Genomic DNA, 23,555 nt, shown 5'->3' on the forward strand with positions numbered 1-23,555 from the left:
GATGAGTTGTATGAGTCCCCAATAAAAAAAATTTTTTTTAAAGAAAGAAAGAAACCAAGATCTAAGCGCTAGTTGTACTTCTCACTGGGTGTCATGGCTCCTCCTCCCCTAGTTGACAAGCTAGTCCATATATGTCAGAATAAAGGGACATATGGAATTAGGTTAGGCTTGTGTTTACGTCTATGCTGAGTTATATAGCCACACAGAAAACCTTGGGTTCCTGCTCTAGGACCAACCTAACCGTACAGGGCTCATTCTAATTTTCTCTCTTTCTGTGTTTGTAACTCCTGTTACCTATGAGTTGGAATCGACCCAGTGGCAGTGAGGTTAGCTTGATTAGGAATCTGATCAAGCTACATTTTATTGGCAGATGGAAATTAGGAGAACTCCATGAATTCCAGGCAAAGGGAATCCAGGAAGAATGAGGAGATTTGCTCTCTGAGCCCTTGGCTCAAACTTATCCCTCTGCCTTCCCATGTGGCCGTGGTATGAAAATGCGTTTTTGTTTCTAGAACATCTAAGGGTGATAGAGTTATTACACAGAATTAGAAAGCCTTTTCCTTATTAACAAAATGGAAATGGGTACTCAATCAAAAAATGAAAAGAAACAAAACTGCTTAATTGGATGAGGCTAAACTTTAATGGTTCTCATTATCAGCAGGCCTCAAAGCAGCTTCTCTGCGATGGTTCCTTTCTGAATCGTGGCAGTGAAATTTTAAGAAGGACTCCTATTTATCAAAAATCAATGTTTCTTTTAATTAAAGGAGCTTAGGAAACACAAAAAGCACCTTGCCCTGTTCGTATTGCTAGCAGTGGCTCTTCACTAGACAATTCTAGGGTTCCACTAGCTTCGTGGAATTCAAGAGTCCAATTCGGCATTGCGGACCGCCGAAGACGTTACTGCCTAAGTCTGATTTAGAACAGCTATTTGGTTCTCAATTATTAATGAAATTAGTGTCCTGAATGTCCGCAAGAGCATTGCCTTAGGTAAAGGCTGTAAAGGAAATCATATTAGTGTGGAATTTCCTCTCCTGAGGGCCTCCTCTTAGATTACATTACTCACTTAGCCGCTCTCCTGTCAGGGAAAAGGAAATGCTGGCCATGATCTGATCCAGGGGCAGAAGCCAGAGGAGAATGAGGGGTTCGGGGACAGCATTCATTCCAGAACATCTGTGTGACGCTGCTCCTGCTTTTGCCTTTGGTCCCCTTTCGTGTTGCGTGAAGTGAGAGACCGGAAAGAGAGGAACGCTCTTAGGTAAACGCGACTGGTGACCCGGCTGATGAGAGACTTCATGCCCTCCTTTGTGGGGCCTTCCCAGGAACGCCGGCAAGTGGGATGGCTCCCGTGTGGGTCCTCATCCTGATGGCTCTCTCCGGTAAGTCCTTTGAATGGTTCTACGAGGCACTGGGCATGGATTCTTGGAAGCTAGAGGCAAAATTTTTATACACTATGCTTTATAACTCCTCGTGAATGTTTTGATTTTGAAAGCCATCATCTGAAAAAAATATCAGTGTAGTGAAGCTACGCGGAGATGTGTTGATGACCGTACACTCGCAATTAGCAATGCGCACAAATACAGGGCTACCTTGTGGCCGTTCACACAGAGCTGAGCAATGAGCTCCCAAATGCTGCGACTCTGTTAACAGGTGTCTCTCTGCAGCAACTTACAATGCGAGTTGAGGACATCCTTTTTCAGGTTCCCCTTTATGTCTGGACAAGATACTTTTATTATTCAAAACAGCCTGGCCTTCATTTTAGGCGTTTAGAAGCGCCAAGGCGTCCCTTGCTTGCACCCTGGCTACAGATGCCTAGAGATTATCTTGGTGTTTTTGGTTTTATGATTAGTCTTACGTAGTGTATGTAAGCGAGACGGTTAGCTCTCAAGACAGATATTATAAGCTTCCAGGGTTTGGGTGATAATTCTCCTAAAATAAAAGCTATGGAAACAAATACTTCCTCCTCCCCCCCCCCCGACCTACCCCCCCTAAGTTTCTGAAGCTGCCAGGGTTAATTCTACGGATGGGAACGCTCTCACTTAGGGGGCAATGGCTCTCAGTTGCACAAATCAAGATCGATGTTTTTGCTGGCAGCTCCCAACACCCTGCTTCTCAGAGCTCGATATCTGAGATTTTCAAGTTTTTAAAATGCAACAGGAAGTGGAGTGTGCCCAATTAAGGAGATGAGTAAGGCATTTGGTAGCAAGGAGCTGGAAACGATTTCTTCTTGTATAGAGAGGAAGAATGACCACTTATCATTAAACTGTAAAAATCTTGGCTGCTGAACTGAGTATGTGCATATCTTAATTATGAAATGAAAGCAGAGGAAATCTCATTAAATACCAGATGGGTTTTGTTTGTTTATTTGTTTTAAGCAGAAAATAACTGTAAACGTTAAAATAGTTAGATAAAACAGAAAAAAATGAAGGTAAGAAAAGAAGAAATTCTTTCATGATAACTCCTTCTCATGGTTGGAATTCTGGTTGAGTTTTCCCTTCAATCTGCTAGTGCCTTGATAATATCTAGTAATCAGTGCTGGACAGTAACATTTACTGCAGAAAAATCTGCCCTTTGGGATTCCACTTTGTCAGTATCAGGACCCCCTGGGCCTACAAGAGAAATGACCCGACCCTGAATCCATGGCTGCTACCTGGAGGGGAGCCAGAGTCTAGAAGGAGTACAGAAGGAGACCTGGATTGGGTGAACAATTTAGCTCATTTCACTGCTCCCTAGCCATGTTATCTTGGATATGCCGATTAATCTCTGTTTTCCTGTAAGTTTACTGTTAATTTCATGAAGATCCAGTATGATGGCATTATGAAATCACAATGATGGAGCCCAGACATAAGACATCATTCACCTGAAACACACACCCACCCAGAAAATATCACCTAGGTTCTCTGCCCTATAGTGCCTCCAGGCACTATGGCAGCTTCCTTAGGAAGAGTGACTCGTGGCTGCTGATAACATTCGCAGGGAGCCAGGCCGATGGAGGATCGTGTTTAAGAGCATGCACTTTCAGCTCGGAACAACCTAAAACACCAAACTCACTGCCATCAAGTCGATGTCAGCTCACAGGGCCCTGTCGCACAGGCGAGAAACGCCCTGTGAGTTTCCAAGATGGTAACTCTTCATGGGCAGAGAAAGTTCCATTTCCCCCCCTGAGGATTGGCTGGTGGTTTCGAACTGTTAACGCTGAGGATCGCGAGGCCACCTCTCTGCCACCAGGGTTCCTCGGATCCAGACAAATTGTGTTTAAACTCCAGTTCCATCACTTGCAGACTGTATGGCCCATGGGGAGGAGTACTAAGTTCAGGTAGCCCTTCATCTGTGACGCTAGTGTGTTCCGCATGGGGATGTAGGGGACCTTCTCCCACAAGGCCGTGTGAAGCGTTCCATGAGATCATTCATGTGAAGCTTAGCCTACTTCCTGGCACACAGTAGGTAACCTAATTAGTCCTCCTTGGTTACCGCACGCCTCGGCCTCTGTTTTCTTACAACCTCTCAGATCACCATATGTTGTGATTGGTGGTGTTGATTCTGTTTCCTGGCACTCCCCGAGTCGGAGTGCGGAAACAACTGTGCTCCCGAGCGGTTTGAATACTGTGGTCTTCTGGGGGCAGACGGCCAGGCCTTTTGCCCGAGGTGCCTCTGAGTGGGTTTCCGTCACCAGCCTTCCTGGTAAAATCGTCCGGCACGTAACCCATTTGTGTCACACACCCCCACCCCCACCTCCCGGGACTCAGAATCATGAAGACAGCCCGTCGCCAAAGAAAGGGTAGTTGATCTTTTTTTTCAGAGGTCCCTGGGCAGTTGAAAACAGGCATGTGAGAGAGTAACTCGTATAAACAAGGAAGACCAAGTAATAATTGTATTCTCCCTTACAAAAAAAAATCCATTTTCACCTACCAGTACTTCATCGCTCAGTCACCCACACGTACGACTTTTCCAGCAATCTTACAAGGGAATTATTTGCAGCTGATTATTAGCATTCAAGGAGGCAGTGTTGGTGAGGAGTCTTTTCTGGGCCTGCTGATAGCTGCCATCAGCGGCTGTCGGCGGCAACATCACTGAACTGTGAGTCATTTGGTGCTTGTGTGAATGTCAAGGGGCATAATTTACTGTTAATTAATGGTCACTTAAATCCTTAATCTCTCTTCTGTAATTGATCTTTCTCCTTAGGCAGATTTGCCTCCTTAGTAGAAATGCAATTTATTATTTCCATTTTAAACAAAGAACTCCTTCCCTTTTGGGTGTATTAAACTACGTTTCCATTTGCTTATTATTTTTCTCCTGCCAGGGCCTGCTTTTCTTTTGTCCCTAGTTCTAGCTCTCTCTCTCTCTCTCTCTCTCTCTCTCGTTTATACTCAAAGACATTGAGGCAGTCGGAGCCGTTGAAACGTTCTAGGAAATACACTTGTGTCCACAGGGAACTTGCGGATGGTTTCCTAGAAAGGATAGCAGAGGGGAGTTTTATAGGCAGACTGCGGTCTTCATTTCTCAGAATTATGTTTTAATTCTGTCCCAGGTCGTTAACTCCCTGTATTGTATCGAACCATGTACATTTCAGCGTTTCCCCAACTGAGACGCGAATTGAGGGCTTCCAAGCGAGGTAAAAGTGAAGTTGCCCTGAGAGGTGTTAGCAGCACTGGCTTCCCTTGGCGTTCCCGCCTCGCCTCCCCTGGTGGACGCTGCAAGAAACGGTCACAGCACCCGGTTAACCAGCACAGCCAAAGAGGGAACGTCAAAGCACCTAAAAATAATGCCTGGCACTAGCCCTGCACGCCCCCCCCCCCCCACTCCTCGCCCCTCCCCGAGTTCTTAAGACCACTGCCAGCATCTGCATGCGAGCTAAGATGCTCCTCGGATTCCCAGGACTGGTGGTAACGAGAGTGGATATTCCGCTGCCCACCTCAGCATTTCGGGCACCTTGACATTGACAAATCATAGAAATTGCTGCCCGTGGCGGCCGGTGACACGGCATCAGTCTTAGAGAAGTGGGCGCGAACAGGACGGCCGCGCGGGGCGCAGACAGCTCATCTACGCTGCCCTGCCAGATCCGCTCATCCAAATAACCATCGGACGCGCTGAGCGCGCTGGACGGGTTCCATTTCCCGCACGCACCGGCCCGGAGGGTGTGCGATCGCCTGGCCCCACGACGGAGCCAGGCTGTGGGTTCCCCAGGGCGGCAGGGCTTGTGAACAAAACCTCTCTTTGCAATTCAGAGACAGCCCTCACAAATTTGTCACTTCCAATTGTGGGTGCTCATTTCTCCTGCTTCTTGTCCCCTCGGCCCCCGTGCCTCAGAACCAATCACTGCCCCGAGCACATCAAGATTGCCGGGTGACAGGGAATGGTTGTTCCCTGCCGAGGGAGAGAATTGTCCCACAACAAAGATCTCATTTTCTGACAAGTACGCTTTATTGAAAGATGGATTGTGAGAGAAAAGATTTTATTTTATTTTTTTTAAGAAAAGTATGAACTAGAACCTTATTCCTCTCACTGTTTAAAAAGCCACACGAGTTCCTGGATTTGTCTGTTTCCCCCACCCTTTGTTTCTTTCTATTTAATTGCTGAATTATCAGTGGAAAATCAAGAGAAGGAAAAAAAAACAGGGTGAACTTAAGTTTGGGCTAAATCAGCAGGTCTCAACCTGTGGGTCATGACCCCTTAGGGGGGGCGAATGACCCTTTCACAGGGGTCGCCTGATTCATAACAGTAGCAGGGTGACAGTTATGAAGTAGCAACGAAAATAATTTTATGAATGGTGGGTCACCACAACATGAGGAACTATATTAATGGGTCGCAGCATTAAGAAAGTTGAGAACCACTGGGCTAAATGTTTCAGTGGGTTTTGTCCGTGTTTCAGGGGTAGGAATATAGAAATACAGAAAAGATGAGCTCTCCCAGATGCAGAATTGCTCAAAGAACAGAACCATACGTCTAATTTGCGTCCTTGGAAATGGGATTAGTTTATTTATCTTTACAGTGGAATTTCTCTAGTGGGCCCTTAGGCCAGGAGCTCTCTTCAAAGAGGTGTCTTGGTTATGTACAGCGGCTATGGAGCAAAGACCACAAGTGGATGGTTTTCACAAACACATGTATTTTCTCACATTTTGGAAGGCTAGAGGCCAAATTGAGGGCATCAGCTCCAGGGGAAGACTTTTTCTTTTTGTTGGTTCTGGAGGATGTTCCTGGGTCTCTCCGTCCACTTCTGTGGACTCAGCGTTCTTTGGAGATGTCAGTGTGTCTTGGCAACAGCTGGCCCTGGGTCTAAGTGTTACTCAGCAGAGGGAGGCAGGCTCAAAGGGTGTGTTGTGCCCCTGGCTCTTCTTGCTCAGTGGTCCTGTGATCCCACTTCCTGTTCTCCTCCCGCTCTCCATTTGCATCTTATAAGATAAAGGAAGATGCAGACCACGCCCCAGAGAACTCACTTCCTGTCATCCAGTCCATTTTGACTTATGGTGACCTTATAAGACCCGGTAGAACTTCCCCTTTGGGTTTCTAAAGATTGTCAGTCTTTATAGGAGTAGAAAGACTCATCTTTCTTCTGAGGAGCAGCTGGTGGTTTTGAACTTCTCACCTTGCAGTTAGCAGCCCACTGAGAAATCCACTGAGGCACCAGGGCTCCTTTACCCCAGAAGAACTCCCCTTATGGTGGATCAGGGCTGTGACCTGACTAAGGATGTTACGCTCTATGCTAGTCCCTTATAACGAATTGACTGGTCACATCACGAGGGCGTGATTTTATCCTTCCTGAACAGCCAGGCCACTGAGAACTGTGCCCAGCCAGGTCATCGCATGTGCTGGGTGGGGGGTTGGGGGGCACAAATCAGTCCAGGCAAGAGGGTATCTGCCAAAGAGCGCTGTGAGCTGGCTGTGAATTTATATAGACTGGAGAGAGCTGAAACTCATTTTCTACGAAGAACCAGTCAGTCCTGGGAAGCCTGAAACGTATTAAAGATGTTAAGTTCTTCTTATTTTTATCCTTACAGTGATGAGTCTCTTTTGCAGGTTTCCAAGTCTCATCTCAGCCCAGGAATTCTGGTCTACATCAGCTCACCAAGAAGCTATTCCAGAAATACCACAAGGAAGTCAGACCAGTTCACAATTGGCGTGAGACCACCACTGTACACATCGATCTATATGTCCATGCGGTTTTGGATGTGGTAAGAACCACCCCCCATTTCCTCATACGTGCTGCCCTCTTTTAAAATCACTGGCTGTTATGCAGGGTCTAGGAAACCATAGAGGTCCCCGGATGGGGCAAATCGTTTGCACTTGGCTATTAACCGACATGGTTGCGGTTGAAACTTAACCCAGTGAGGTCACGGGAGGAAGGCCTAGTGATCTTCTTCTGTGAAGATTTAGTCAAGAAAACCCTCTGGGGTGGCTCTACTCCATCATACATGAGGTTGCCAGGAGTCAGAATCAACTCATTGGCCATGGGTTAGCTTTGTTTTGCTGACCAAGCACAGCAGCCCAGCCACAGTGATACATAAAACACATTGTGAAGGCTCATTCCAGTTTGTGGCTTACCTGTAAAGTTTCTTAATGGGTTGTATGATCAAGTACACTTTTATCAACTCTTTACTTACGGTTAGTGCTTTGTAGGTTCCAAGAAATTCTTACACGTATAGATTTAATTTATAATAACTAGAATATCAAATCCAGAAATGCATTAATAATAATATATCAAGATCACGTGGGGTTTATTCCAAGAATGCAGGGAGGCATAACACTTGAAAAGCAATGTGATGTATTGATTTAAAAGAAAAAAATCCTATGATCACCCAACTAGATGTAGGAAAGTATGAAGCATAATACTATATATATTTATGATAAAAGTAAAAATGTAAACTCTCAGCACACAAAAAATAAAAGGGAACGTCCTCAATTTTATAAAGAAAATCTGCAGTTGGGAACTGGCAAAGATATGTTCTCTCCCCCTCTTTATTTACGACTGTGCTAGAGGATTGGACAATATAATTAGATGAGGAAAGAAGAAAGGACAGAGAGATTAGGGGTGGAATGTAAAACTCTGTAGTGACAAACTGGGTTTGATAAGTAGAAAAATTAACAAAAAAAACCTTACTGAATTAACAACTAAATGGAGAGATACAGAGTAAATAAAATATATTATTACAAAGGTTTCAAAGATGCATGGATTTATTCCGAACAAAATGTGTTTAGATACGTGTCTGCAATCAGTAGATGGCCGCAGGCAAGTTCTCTCAGCAATACAATTATCTCACTATGGTGCCTTCCAAGAGGGGCAAATGAAGATAGCGACTGTGTAGGGGCCGAGAGGTCAACTCAGAAAGGTGTAGAATGTTGAGTAGAGGGTGGGACTTCAAAGGAGTCATCCTGATAGACTTTCTGAGAGAACACGGGACCATCGTGGGGCCTTCGTAGGAAGAAGTTGTAAGAACATTGAAGGCTGTGTTGGTGAGAAAGGTGCCCAGACAGTTGCACTGAGAAATTATTTTCCCGCCACAGCAGTGCACCTTCTCGTTGTGGAAGGATAGCAAAGAGTAGCATATGAGGATTTTGCCGGAAAGCCTTGTCCCATCCACCAGCCTGCAGCTGTCATCTGCACCTTTAGATATCCTTTTGATCCCCAAACTCAAAGAACATTTTAGTAAAAGACAATCTTAGTTCCTCAAGAATACCATAACTGCTATTTGCTGTGCTGTAAGTGGAAAAGGGTGGCATTTTTCAGAGAAGGGTTGCAGAGATGGAAATACCACATTCCAAAGCCTATGGGCATAAACGGAGAAACAAGTAGCTTCACCTTTCGATGTTTTCATTTAATAAAAGTTTCTATAAGTTTGTAGTAATTCTTCTGACTACCCTTGTGTACCATGCTAATATGGAAAAGCTCAATATTGTTACCAATTCTCTACCTATTTGATCTCTCGATTCCATATAATTCCAAACAAACCCACAGTAGGGGTTTTTTTAAAATGAAAACAACAAGTTGATTCTAAGTATTACATGAGAATGCCAAGGCCTTCCAAAGAGTGAAATGATTTTTAAAAGGAAAAAGAAAACTGAAGATCTTAGAAATACTTTATTTCAAAAGAAATAGGCCCACGCGGATATCGTGGGTCTATTAAGTAGACAGGCAAGAAAGAAAACATTAAAGATGTCAGAAGAGACTCTGAAACTTGCTCTTAATCCTAGAATACCTGGCATCCTAAAGCAGCTGAAGGAAATGATGAAATAAAAGAGCTGAATAGAAAATGTCAAAGGGCAGCCCAAGAAGACACAAGTGAAGTGTTATAATGAAAGGTGCAAAGACCTGGAGTTGGAAAACCAACAAGGAAGAACTTGGGCAGCTTCTCAGCGGTTCTCAACCTGTGGGTCGCGACCCCTCTGAGGTGCGAACGACTCTCTTACAAGGGCTGCCCAATTCATAACACTATCAAAACGACAGTAATGAAGTAGCAAGGAAAATAACCACATGAGGAGCTGTGTTAAAGAGCTGTGGCAAAAATTTAAAAAGAGTTGTGGCATTAGGAAGGCTGAACTACTCTCTTAAAGTGAAAGAACTAAAGACTAAAGTCAAGCCTCAAATTGGAATATGGAAAGATTGTATGGGTACAATATTGAACAATCCAGGAAGCACTAAAAGAAGATGGAAAGACGACACACAGTCCCTGCACCAAAAAGAACGTCTCGACATCCAACCGTTTCAAGAGGTAGCCTGCGAGCAAGTACCAGCGCTGCTGAAGGAAGAAGTGCAAACTGCCCTGAAGGAATTAGCCAAAAACAAAGCCTCGGGAATTGATGGAAGCTGATGAAGCACTGGAAACACTTGTCTTTCCAGGAAATTTGGAAGAGATCCATATTTTTACCCATTCCAAAGAAAGATGACCCAACAGGATGCTTCAATTACAGAACAATTATCATTGATATCGCATGCAAGTAGTTTTTTGCTGAAATCATCCAACAAAGTTTGCAGCAGCACATTGATAGGGAGCTGCTGGAGGTTCCGGCTGGATTCAGAAGAGGACTTTGGATAATGGATAACATTGCTGGTGTCACATGGATCTTGGTCCAAAGCAGAGAATGTCAGAAAGATGTTTACCTGTATTTTATTGGCCATGAGAAAGTATTCGACTGTGTGGATCATAACAAACTATGGAGAACAATAGGAAGAACACTTCATTGTGCGCATTCAGAACCTGTACGTGGATCAAGAGGCAGTTGTGTGAACACAAGGGAATACTGCATGTTTCAAAATCATGGAGGTATGTATCAGGATTGTACCTTCTCGCTATATTTATTCAATCTGTATGCTGAGCAAATGATCAGAGAAGCTGGGTTATATGAAGAAGAATGTAGCATCAGGACTGGAGGAAGGCTTATTAACAATCTGCAATATCCAGATGACACAACCTTGCTTACTGAAAGTGAGGAGGACTTGAGGTACTTGCTGAAGGAGATGCGTTACAACTCAGTGTAAAGAAAATCAAAATCCTCACAACTGGACCAATAGATAAACCATGATATGTGGAGAAAAGACTGAAGTTGTCACCGATTTTGTCTTGTTTGGACCCACAATTAATACTCATGGAAGCAGCAGTCAAGAGATCAAAATGCATTGCATTGGTTGAAACTGCTGCACAAGACCCCTTTAAAGTGTTGAAAAGCAAATATGTTACTTTGAGAACTAAAATGTGTCTGACCCAATTAATGGTATCTTCTTCTTTTTTTTTTTTTTTTTGAAAGAGAAACTGTCTTTACTTTGTGTATATATTGTTTTGTTTTGTTGGCTTTTTTACAAGAGAATAGGTGTCATGTAATTCCTTTTTGTTGTTGTTGTAAGTGTCAGCAGTGGAACGATCCACCCTCTGTACTTGCAAAGGGTGAACAGAAAGCTACTGTATTTCTCTAGGACATTTATAAAGAGTTCTCTTCACCTTGAGAAGACACTGAAGAAGAATAAATGTCCATTAATTAATGGTATTTTCAATGGCATCATATGCATATGAAAGTTGGACATTGAATAAGCAAGACTGAAGAAAGATGGTGTTGAAGAAGATTGATAGCACCATGGACTGCCAAAAGAAAAATAAATTTGTCTTGGAAGAAGTGCCACCAGAATGCTCCTTAAAAGCAGAGCTGGCAAGACGTTGTCTCATGTAATTTGGATATGAGGGGGTACCCCCCCAAAATGAATTTTTTAAAGCTATGTATTTAATTTTTTTTAACAAAACAACCTTATCATCTCCAAAGTACTCTCCATTACATTTAATACATTTGCCAAATCTGTTATTCCATTTTTGGAAACTTTTTTCAAACTCATCTCTTTGGATGACTGACAGCACCTCCCTCATTTTTTCTTCATGTTTTCAAATCTCTGTCCTTTTATGTCTCTGTTTCATTCTCAGAAACAAAAAGTCACACGAAGAGAGGCCAGGCGAGTAAGGTGCATGGGGCAAGAGAGGCATGCTGTTTTTTTGCCAAAACCTGGTGCACTGAGATGGCTGAGTGAGCAGGTGCATTGTTGTGGTGACAACACAAACAATGCCACAAATTTGTGGCACCCTGTCTGTCACAAAGCAGGCCTTTTTTTGTGCACTGTTACAGTCTTTTCAGAACCACTAAATAGAAAGCTTGATTAAGTCTGACCTGGTGAAACAAGCTCCAGATGTACTATCCCCCTCACATCAAAGAAACAAAGGAGCATCGTCTTGATCTTTGATTTCACTTGATGAGCTTTTTGGGCGTGAGGTGATGATGGTGTATGTCTTGTCACCAGTAATGACCATGGAAAAAAAGTCTGGGTTGGTTTGGAGCTGTTCTTTCAAAGTACAGCTTGTTTCCACTCTACACTCTTTTTCCTGGTCAGTCAGAACCTGAGGCACAAATTTCTCAGTGACCCTTCTCATTCCCAAATCTTCCTTTAAAATTTGCTGACCTGAGCGCAATCTAGTCCAGATAACTTCCGCATCTCTTCAATGGTCCATCGTGGGTGGGTCTGGGAACACAAGTGCATGAATATTGTCAACATTTTCGTCCCTTTGGGAAGTTGGCGGATGTCAAGATCAAGGTTTGTCTTCAATCAACATTTCACCTTTTTGGAAATGAGAAAACCATTCATACATTTGCATTTTCCCCATAGCGCTGTCCTTGCAAGCTCTGTTCAACATTGCAGCAGTTTCTGCGGCAATTTTCCAGAGCAGGAAACACAATTTCACAGCCACACGCTGTTCTCCGAAATTGACCATCACAAAAAACAAGGCTCGATTGAAACTGCTTTTATGAAAAAAAAAAAATTCACTGTGACTAGAGAGAGAACCTTCCCAGGCGACAGCACTGTGTGCACTGACTCAGAGTGAGTTACTTGATGCTCGCCTAGTGGGGAAAATGCACACTATGAAAGCTCCGCCCATCGCAGCTTTTTTCTGTGTGTGTTTTTTCTTGTACTCCCTTGTGTTAATGAGGGGCATTTCTTTTCTTGTCTAGTTCTTTATCACCGTTACAATGGCCTTATCAACATAGCTGAGAAGAGCATCCTCTTTTTTGAAGAAGTTATATAATGCGATTCTTGTCCCTTTGCTAATGCTTGATGAAAGGGGTCCTGTTGGCATAGTGGGTCACAAGTTGGGCTTATAAGGTTGGCAGTCTGAAACTACAAAGGGAGCTGTGAGGAAACTAAGGCTTTCTGCTGTCTAACTTGCCTCGGAACCCCCAGACGTGCTCCTACTCTCTTCTAGGGGTTGCCAGGTGTGGGATTTGACTTGATGGCCATGAGTTTTAGTGTCTGACGGAACTCTCAAGTGCAACTGAGAACTGCCCCTTCCTCAATTTTCTGAAAAAGTTGTGTAAATATGGGTTCTTTTTGTTGTTGTTAATGTTTGATAGAACTCATCAGTAAAGTCAATTGGCCCTAGAATTTTCTCAATAGGAATCTATTAAAATATGAATTCATCTTCATTAGGATATAAAATGTATTCATATTTGCATTTCTTCTGGTGTCAGCCCTGGTAATTTTTCAATGAATTGGTCTATTTCATCAAAGTTTGGGGATTTATTAGCCTAAAGTTGTTCAAAATATTTCCTTTTTCATATTTTAGTGCCCTTATGATCTGTAGTGATTACTACTTATTTTGTTCCTCATATTGACCATTTAATATTTTTCTTATTGTCCCTTAACCATTCTTTCCAAAGGTTTATTAATTTTATTTATCGCTTTCCAAAAATAAAATCTTGTCTTCATTTCCTTGTATTTCACTATTATTTGCTCTTATGGTTATTTATTTTCTTTCTTCTACTTGGACTTCATTTATTTTTTTTTCTCTAGCTTCTTAGAGTAGAAATTTAGATAACTGATTTTAAGTCTTTTTCTTTCCTTATTCAAAGTTATAAAATTTTCATTAAATACTGTGTTAGGAATGAAATAAAAAACAAACACAACTTCTTTGTTGTGATTTGGGCGGATGCTTACAAAGAAATCATACACGTTTTGCTTGGTTGCCGTCTTGTCAATGTAATAGCACTTTGCATCCCCTTCCTTCCTGTGTTTCACTTTCTTACTCGCCCTTCCTCTCTACTCCTTCTGCTCCCTGAACTTTGTCCTCGTCCCTTTGATCTCAAACAGCTGATTGGCATTGAACAACTTATTAATGCCTTTTAAACTTGAAGTATAATTTACATAAGATGAGACTCAGGAGCCCATCCTCCCTGAGCAGATTGATCTGGTTTTTCTCATCAAGTGTCATATCCATTGACTTATACAGTATTTTACTTTTTGTGTCTGCTTTCTTTCATCTACTACAGTATCTTTGACATTCAGTCAGATGGTTGCCTATATGAGTAGTAGTAGTAGTCCACTGTACACACATAGTGTCATTTGCTTACCTCTTTACCAGGGGCATCGTGGCTTACGTGTTGTTCTGCAAACCCCAGGGCCAAGCAGTTCAAAACCACCAGCCATTCTCTGCAGGAGAAACATGAGGCTTTCCACTCCTGGAGAGTTATTCTCGGATACCCTCAAGAGTAGTTCTAGCTAGTTCGAAAGAGCCACTAGGAGTGAGAATTGACTCAATGGCAGTGAGGTTTTGGTTTTGTTCTTAGAGATAGATGGTTTCCAGTTTTGGGCAATCATGAGTAAAGCGACTATAAACATTTATATATGTTTTCATTTCTCTTGGATAAATACTTAGGATCGGGCTTGTTGAGTTGTATAAGTCTATGTCTTTAGAAGAACCTATTAACATGTTTCCCAAAATGATTGCATGAGTTTTTATTCCCACTCAAAGTATACATTTCTGTGCTCCACGGCCTCCTTAGCAGTTGACACTATCCATCTTTTAAAATTCAATTGTTCTATTGAATTTCGTGGTATCTCCATGTACTTTTAAAGTTTAATTTCCCTGAAGAGTGATGACACAGTGCATCTTGTCATGTACTCATTTGTCTGCTATATGTCATCTTTGATAAAATATTCACATCTTTTATCTTCTTTTAAAGTTCAAGTTTATTGTCTCATTATTGAGTTACAAGAGTTCTTTATGTATTTTAGACTATTTGTGGACTCTGTTCTATCCAACATTCTATATGTTTTTCCTTACATGTAGACCACTTTATCTTTATCTTAATTAATTAACAGTTTTATTGGTAAGTAATTCACATATCACACAATTCGATAGTTCAAGCACACCAAGGACAGTTGTATAACCATCAACACAATCAGATGTAGAACATTTTCTTCGTTCTTGTATCCTTTGTTATTAGGTCCCTATTTCACCCCAAATTCCCCAGCTATACCCCCAAGGATCGTCAAAACAGTTACTGTCTCTTTGGATTTACCTCGCCTGGATTTCATAGACAGAAAATCATTTAAAGAAACATAACAAACAAGGGAGACCAAATGATTATCTTTATTCTTAAAGTCTTATTAAATTCCAAACCAAACCCTCTACCATTGAGTCTATTCCACCTCACATTGACCCCATAAGACAGAGGAGAATTGTGCCGTAAGGTTTCCCAGGCTTTGCATCTGTACAGAATCAAACTGTCACATCTTTGTCTCAGGGAGCACCCGAGGGGTTCTAGTTGCTGACCTTCCAGGAAACAGCCAATTTCGTCACCACCCATGGCCACTAAGTGGATTTGCGCTCAAACCCGGAAAGATAGAGTAGAGCCCTTCTACAGGATTTCCAAAGCTGTAATCTTTTCAGAACCAAACTGTTGGAGCTTTCGCCCCCCAAAGCATCACAGAAGTCTTGAAAGCAGATTTTTTTTTGCCTTACAAACTTATTGTTGTTGTTCTTATTTTCTAGACCCTTTGCATGTCCATATAAAATTAATAGTGACACTCAAAACAAGTGACAGTAAAAACTGGCAGGAATTTTTATTGGGATTGCATGGAATCCACACATCAGTTTGATCATCTTAACAACATTGAGTCATCCAATCCACGAGAACAAGCTCTGTTTTTCAGTCACTCTTTGATTTCCAGTGTTTCATAATTTTCACACTCTAAGTATGTCATGGTTTTTCTTTGAGGGATGTGTGTAAGGGATCTATAAGTACGTATTCCATCCTATTGCTTTCTCACTGGCATGGTTTCTGGAGAAATCTGAGCTTTGTTTGATTGGGTCTTCTTTGCAGGCAACTCCTTGTTTCTCCACGTTGCTTTCAGAGCTGAATTCTCCTGGTTCCTCTGTGTAGTTAACTTTTGGGTTTCTTTCCCCCAAGCTGCTTTCAGGGTTCTTTATCGTTGGTTTTGAAAAGTTTGATTAGGATCTGTCTCGGTGTTTTCTTCTGAGGCTCATCCTCTTTGGGTTTATTGAACATCTTGATTGTATTTCTTCCCTTCTTTCATGACATAAGGGAAAATGTCTTCCAACAAATCTATAATTTCCTCTGTACTTTTTGGTGTCTCTTCCTGACACACATAAGTTATTCCTCTTGATGGCGTCCTATATAATTCTAGACTTTCTTTAAAATGTTTTCATTCTTTTTCTGATGGTTCTTTTAAGCAGATTATTAATATTAGAGATTTGCCTTGAACTTTTCCTTGACTCAATTTTACTCCAATGTGCTATTTCTCAGTATTAATCTTCTGGATTTCTGTTTGTTGTTTTGGGTGATTCCTAGTTTTCCATTTATTTAGTCAATTTCCTGGATTCTTCTAGAGTTTTTGTCTGTGTTTTTCTTGACATCCCTCCCTCTCTATCAGTGGAAGGGACCTAAATGTAATTCTTCTCAGGTAGGTCCCATACCAGTTTTTTCTTAAAAGGTGTTTTGGAGGTTGATTTTTATCACTGTGTGAGCTACCCTCTCTTTGTTTCCTTGTGTGGACTGAGGCTGTCTGTTGTCTTTTAGACCTTATGGTGTTGCTTCATTTGCATTTAATTGCTGATTGTATGCTGGGATGCTTCACTCAGGTTTCATGCTTTATTTTGTTTTGATATATCCCGATGAGCGGGGGCAAGCCTGCCACTTTGTGCCAGTGTGGCAGCACCCTAGCTGCTCACCGCCTGCCTCCAGGGTGTGACGCGGGATGGGTACCGTTCTTTGTTCAGTGTTCACGTAGAGCAGTTGAGGATGTGCTGGTCTAATGGTGGCTCCTCCCCATCACGGATCAGAAATGAATGATGGTACCAGTCCTGTGGGTGGGGCAGAAGGAGGGGTGGGTGTGGCTGTGCAGTGTGGATCCAGTTTCTGTCCCTCACCAGGTGCATCAATAAAAACAGATCCACAAATAAACAAAAGTAAAATAATTTAAAAAGAGGACAAAGTAAGCCAAGGGCAGGGGAAAGTTTAAAACAAAGAGGAGAAATCCGGAGCAGAGGGAGTCAGGGCACACAGTACACGGAGGGCGCAGTGAGTACAGGTCTCTACATTTAGGGGTGGCATGCATGTAGCACCTGATCTGCAGTGGCCACACCTCCGGTCACCAGAGGATATAAAGGAATATAGGGCGGGGTCACACCTTCCTAGTTGCCAACCATCAGTGTGGGCACCGGTGTAGTCCTGGCGAGAGGAGTCAATTTTCTGGCTTCTGCCTTGTTCGCTATGGTGCTTGCAATAATTCTGTATGGCCATGCCGTGCTGTGCCGTGCTGTGCCGTGCTGTGCCGCGCTGTGCTGGGTTCTACCTGTTCACTGTTTTCATTTAATTTCTTCTTCTAATAGATTTTTTTAAAATCTAATTCTCTATTGTTTCCTTTGAAGTTTGGGGTTCCAGGTTTATTATCATCCATATCTGTTTCATGTGGTTTCTTTAGTCTTTAATGTAGAGAGCTTGGGTAGCATGTCCACCTAGTCTGCCACCTTGTCAGAAGTCTGCTCTATGCATATTAATTGATGTATGTAGTCCACTCACCAATATCATCTTGTACTTGTTTTCTGGTTGTCTCATCTCTTTTATATTCTTCTGTTCCTCTCACCATACCTTATTTCACTAAAATTCACTGCTCTAACTGCCACAGAGTTGTTTCTGTCTCATAACGACCCTACAGAACAAGGTAGAACTGACTTTCTAGGCCTCCAAAACTGTAAGTGTAAGGGAGTAGAAAACTCACCTTTTTTTCCACGGAGTGGCTGGTGGTTTCGAACAGCTGGCCTGTGGTCCCAAACTCAACATGTAACTACTATGCCACTCGGGCTCCTGCCTTATTTCAGATGAATTAATTCTCACTCATTGCCACTGAGCTGGTTCCCACAGTGACCCTATAGGGCAGGGTAGAACTACCCTGTGGGTTTCTGAGACTGTAACTCTTTATGGGAGTAGAGAGTCTTATCTTTCTCCTGTAGGTTAATTAATTAAATGCCTTTCAACATTGATTTTAGTTCCTTCATGCTGTTCAGCTACATATTTTTTTTTCAGAGGCTGCTTTAGGGATTGGCATAGTCGTCATAACCGATCAATACATAAGAAGGAATATTCGGACTCTTCACGTAGACCAGGGAAACCTTTGCTTTTGCTGTTAGTTGTCCCCAATCAAACTGTCCTTCAGTTCATGAGAGACCATGCACGGTGGCGTGCTCTGCGCCGTCCCATGACTGACAGGACCAGGTGGCCATGATCCACACGACTACCATTTGCAGAAGTGGATTGTCCGGCTTTTCCTTGTGGTTCATCTTTTTTTAATAAGCATTGTTTAAATCTTTTCAACATCATAGCAACGAGCAAGCCTCCACCTACAGTGGCATGGGGCCAGGGGCTGTGGGGGCATGTGAAGTTCAGTGGAACCAACGTCCCATCTTCCCCAAGAGAGGCAAGACTTCTGCCAGAGCCAGACTCAACCCTTACAGCAGCAGCAAAACTCCACCCTCTCCCCTCTCCTGCCCTGCCTTTGTGTCTTCTACTTTAGACTTACAAAGGCAGTGTGCCCCACGGTGCAATGTTACTGCTTCCATTTGCTTTGTTAAAATAATTGAATGATTCCTCTTTTAATGGAATGCTTTTCTATATTAAGATCTTAATGCCATTCTGTGAATCATAGGATCTCAGATTTTTCTTTAACTCAGAATTAGGCTTTAGCATTGATGAACAAATGAAATCGAAACTTAAAAAAGTATGATTGATATGCTATAATAGACTTCAATTTTTTATCTAATTAAAGTTATTTTAGTGAAATTTTAAATATACCCCTAATCAATTGTTTCTTTATTAAACAGGAATATTGTAATAGTACCTAAAATATATCTTTTTTTATCAGCCAATTGCCCTTTCCCTTCGTACCCTAGTAAAATACTACATCTAAGGCCCAACAAAATAGTGTTCAATTAAATGCCAAGAAATGCCCATCTCTACCCGTCAAAGCCTAGTGATACACAAAGTTCCAAGAGGAAACTTCTTTGAGTCTTTTTTATCTAATCGGACAGTGAACTAGGATTTTACATACTTCATTTTCTGGGACTGGTTCTCCACCCGGCAAAGGGAGAAACGATTCCTTGCCATGCAGTTGCTATTGGGCCAGTGTGACTATATTATGACGCTATTTCCCCCAGACTTGTCCAATGGGAATACGATGATTTGAGTAAAGACATGTGAAGTGAACCCTGTCAGGTGAAGCCCAGCAAAGCAGTGGCATCAGTGGGAATTAAGGGACCAAGGCTACCTTCCAGGTCTCTGCCGCTCCTTCCAGTGTCTCATTCCATGCAGACTAAGATGGAGGAGAAGGGCTCCGGCTTTCCCACAGAGGCTTCTCTGGAGATAAGGGTCAAGTCTTATCCAAAGAGAGTCAAGTCTGCACAGTTTCCTCGGCAATGATTGTATCCACTGGGGGAGGGGGGACTTCTCTTTCTACTTTGATAAATGAAAATAAAACCATCCTCGTCATAGTGGCTAAAGGAATATTGTTATGTTTGACAAGGATAAGCTACATACACTCATTTTTCACAAGAGCAGCTTAGACCTATATTATTAGATGAGACAAACTTTCCTTCAGAAATCTGGGAAATTCTCAAAGGTTAGCTCTCTAGTTGATACAGTTTTTAAATTGAATCCCTACCCATGGTCTTCTGTCTGGGTATGCTACACTCAAGCTGAGCTCTTGTTGTGTGCTGCCTCTGAGCCGGCCACTTCCCAGCAATGGCTCCCTCCTCATTCCCCATCTGCAGTCCTGCAAAGCTCAGCTCTGAAAGAACTTCTCTTCAGCCTCCAACTGGATAATGTCTCCTTCCTTAACATTCATTTATCAGCTGTATATTCTTCTTTAAAAAAAAACAACCAAACATTGTGGATACCCAGATAGCCTCTATATTTCAATCTGTATGTTTCTTAATTCACATTTATGCGATTGCTCTATTATAATTAGTGAGAGAAGGACCCACCTTCATATTTTCCACAAAAAGCACATCACTGTACCTCAGTTGTCCAATTAACCAATTAATTAAAATTAGGGAATACCAATGTTGAGATTGTCTTTATAGATGAGTTGGTGACACTGAAGTTGCTATGAGACTGTCTCCATTACGTTTAGCGGGGCTAAGCCTATTGGGTTTAGGTGGGCTTTGGAAGTTAATTTCAGAGGGAGGCACCGTTTTGAAGCACTTAATAACATCACTTACAGATTCTACTCATGTCAGGGCACTCCCAGTGCGAATAGATAACTTGCTGGTGACATCTGCCAGATGCTGAACCACTGGCAACTTTTGTTTGGAACGAAGAGCTTTCATCCCGGCTCTCGTCACCGTACCGTGCTTCCACGACAATGTGTTGCCTCTCGTTTCACTTACATAAAAGACTACAGTCTTGTCTCAGAATTTCCGGGTATTATGACTACCTTAGGGAAATCTGATTATAGAGATAATCTACTCAACAGTGAGGCGTTCCAATTTGTTTCTATTGAGCTTTGTCAATTCCGAATCCCCGATAGCTTTGTATTCCAGTCCATTGGCTAGAGCCGCCCAGCCAGACGCTGAGGCATCTGTCTCTATAGTGCCTGGAACTGGGGAAGATAAATACGAATGTGGGGAATTATCTGTATATTTGCTAACCACCAATTTAGATCTAAACAGACTCCCTGTGTTAGGAAGACTAATGAATTCCCATTCTCTGAAATATCCTTTGCTTTTAACAAGCAAGATGGAAGGTATCTGGGAGAAAAACAGATACACACACACATGCGCGCACACACACAGAGGGAAGAACTGTGAATAAAGCCACCAGAGAACTAATTATGCTCACCAGCTGGTATCGGGAAACTTGCTTCCTTTGTAAAAAAAAAAAAAAAAAAGACTAGGTTTAGCCTCACACTCCTTTTTGACGTTGTGTTCTTTGGAGCCGAATGGCAAACCCTCCCAACCACCTCCATAAGATGTCAGAGGGCAAAAGTAATCGTAATGTTATTGCTGCATGTGGTCAGACAAGAGCCCTGGGCAGGAAGAGAAACAGACAAAGAAACACCAGCTCAGGCATCATCGGGACCACACGGATACAATGATGGGGAAACGGAAACGTTCGGACTTTGAGACGCCCCTCCCCAGCTGCACGACAGGGTCAGGCCGACTCATTCACCATTTGGGATGACGGTGATAAGGACCAGAGAAGGACTTCTGATAGATGTAAGACGTGTGTGTCTGGTAAGTCGAGTAGTGAACTGAAACTGTTTCCGGCAATATCAGCTGCAGTTTTATGATCGTTTCTTGGCTTTTTGCGGGGAACCTACTTTCCTTGACACTAAGACTCAAAGGGACCATTTTGTGTGTTAGTGGGGGAGACGCTCTTCAGTACATGGGCGCTCAGCTGGGAAACTTCGCAAGGAAGCTCTGTCACCTCATCTTGAGTTCTCCGTAAGAGGTCTTTGATTTCAACTGCCGGGAACCCTGTGGAGCTGGGCTGGCCTGCAAGGCCTCTGTGGCTCCTATAAGCTGTTCTCTGCGGAAACACTTGTGCAGTCGTTACGCTTTCTGTACCACGTTGAAACCCATCTTTCCTAAGCACTTACTTAAGTCACGGAACTCAATAGAACAAGCTCACACGGACTAGCTTTTCAAAGTCAGGCCACTCCATATCTTTCTTCGTTCTTCAGGTAGCCAAATGAGCGTCAACCCACTGCCCTTGGCTTGATTCCATCTCACAATGACCCGACAGGACGGAGTAGAGGTGCCCCCAGTGTTTCCCAGCCTGTAAACCTCAGTGGCAGCAGTGTTGCTGTTTTTGCTAGGTGCCATTGAGCCAGCTCTGATTCACAGAGACCCCGTGTACACCAGATTGAAACAATGCTTTGTCCTGGCCATCCTCCCGATGGTTCCAATGTTTGAGCCCATTGTTGCAACGACTACAGCAATCCAGCTTGTTGAGCGCCTTCCTCTCTTTTGCTGCCCCTCTGTTTTACCAAGATGATGTCCTTTGCCAAGGACTCGTGGCCTGAGTACGCAAGACTTGCCATCCTTACCTCTAAGGGACATGCTGACTGTATTTCTTCCAAGACAGATTTGTTTGTTCCTCCAGCAGTCCATGGTACTTTCATTGTCATTGCAATGTCATCATTCAACCGCATCGATTTTTCTTCGGTCTTCCTTGTTCAGTGTCCAGCTTTCACATGCATGTGAGGCAATGGAGAATACCATGGCTTGGGTCAGGGGCACCTCAGTCCTCAAAGTAACAGCCTTGCTTTTTAACACTTGAAAGAGGTTTTGTGCAGATTTGCCTAATGCAAGGTGTCATTTGCTCTCTTGACTGCTGCTTCCATGAGCATTGATTGTGGATCCCAACAAGATCAAATTCTTGACAACATCAATCTTTTCTCCATGTATCCTCATGTCCACTCGTGAGGGTTTCATCTTCTTTACACGGAGGTGTGGTCCATATTGAAAGCTGCAATCCTTGATCTATGAAACAGATTGCCCATCAATCTTTGGTCAAGTGGCTGGTGGGTTTGAACTGCTGACATTGTTGTTGTTGTCATCATCTGAGTGCCCTAACTACAGCGATCCCAAGAAGGGAAACTCACCTAAAAGACTCACTGCTTCTCTTTTAAATGGTGCCACTCTGCATAGCCGCTGGGTCCACACACAGGTGCCATCTGTACCTGGCACTGCCAGGTGCACCATCCACATGAACTGCAACGTCAGTCTGGGCTCTTCGGAATGGTGATCTGACCCTGTGCACAAAGAAGTGAATATTTAATATTTAATGACTTAATATACTGTTTGGCAGAATAAAGTAGAGCTATCATTTGTTTTCATGTTGTCAACACCCCAAACGCTGTTACTTCCTGACATTTGGTATGAAACTAAATGTTTTAGAAACACAAAACCCCTTGTCATTGACTCGATTCACATTCATTGCAGTCCCACCTCAATGGCTTCTTAGTTTTGAGCCTCAACCAGGCAGGAAAACTGCTTTCCACCTTTTATTCCACACGCCTCTCATTCGCTTCAAATCGAGTTTTTTTCCAGGATGGATTAGTCACTAAAAGGGGTGATTTCTTCAATAGTTTGTATCAGCCTTCTCACAAATACATTTCTTAGCAATGTCTTCAAAAAGTGACTTTGTTTTCCTTTGTTCACGGATTTCTTAAGGAGCCACTTCAGTTGAAATAGAATCCAGCCACAAAGGTCACCTCTTCAAACTACACAGCTGAGTGGTTTTCAGTATACAAGGATAAGGAAAAAAGTACCGCTCTAAACCCAGAGAGCGCTAGTAAATGAAACATGTCCAACTGTAGTGTTATTAGGACCTGCCAGATCTTCTCTCTAGGTCTACACACGTCTGAAGGCCGTGTTTCCATCTCGCCAACGCTTACATTCACATGGTGTCAAAACGACAGCTTTGGCATCCTTAAGGGATTAAGTCTTGTGGAGCGTCCTCGACTTTGGGGAACAGAAGCCAGAGGGGGCAAGATCAGGGCTGTAGGTGGATGCAGTAAGGATTCCCAGTGCAGTTCTCGTAGACCAGCCCCTGCTACCTTAAAGAATGAGCCGGTAGGTTGTCATGATGGGGGTGTGGGGGGAATCTCCTCAGCACCCCTTCGCAGTCCTTTCCCCACCAATGCATTTTCCAGTGCTCTTGACGCGTCTTTCTACCAAGCCTCCGTGTGTGTCCTGTGTCCTTTGAAGAAAGCTATCGTAATCAGCCCCCGG

At 43.0% G+C, this 23,555-nt stretch overlaps 1 protein-coding gene and 1 non-coding gene across 2 annotated transcripts in view; one reads left to right on the top strand and one right to left on the bottom strand.

Moving 5' to 3' along the window:
• Window positions 1-1,336: 1,336 nt before the first annotated feature.
• The window catches only part of HTR3B (5-hydroxytryptamine receptor 3B), a 40,412-nt gene continuing 18,193 nt past the window's right edge, over window positions 1,337-23,555 (top strand). Inside the window, exons 1-2 of the mRNA XM_075547823.1 lie at window positions 1,337-1,376; window positions 7,012-7,166. Of these exons, the coding sequence (XP_075403938.1) occupies window positions 1,337-1,376; window positions 7,012-7,166 (195 nt within the window). The remainder of the gene's footprint in view (window positions 1,377-7,011; window positions 7,167-23,555) is intronic.
• On the bottom strand, window positions 10,829-10,958 carry LOC142447715 (small Cajal body-specific RNA 24). The gene has a single exon (XR_012784375.1).

Source organism: Tenrec ecaudatus, chromosome 4, assembly GCF_050624435.1.
Source record: "Tenrec ecaudatus isolate mTenEca1 chromosome 4, mTenEca1.hap1, whole genome shotgun sequence".
Lineage (NCBI taxonomy): Eukaryota > Metazoa > Chordata > Mammalia > Afrosoricida > Tenrecidae > Tenrec > Tenrec ecaudatus.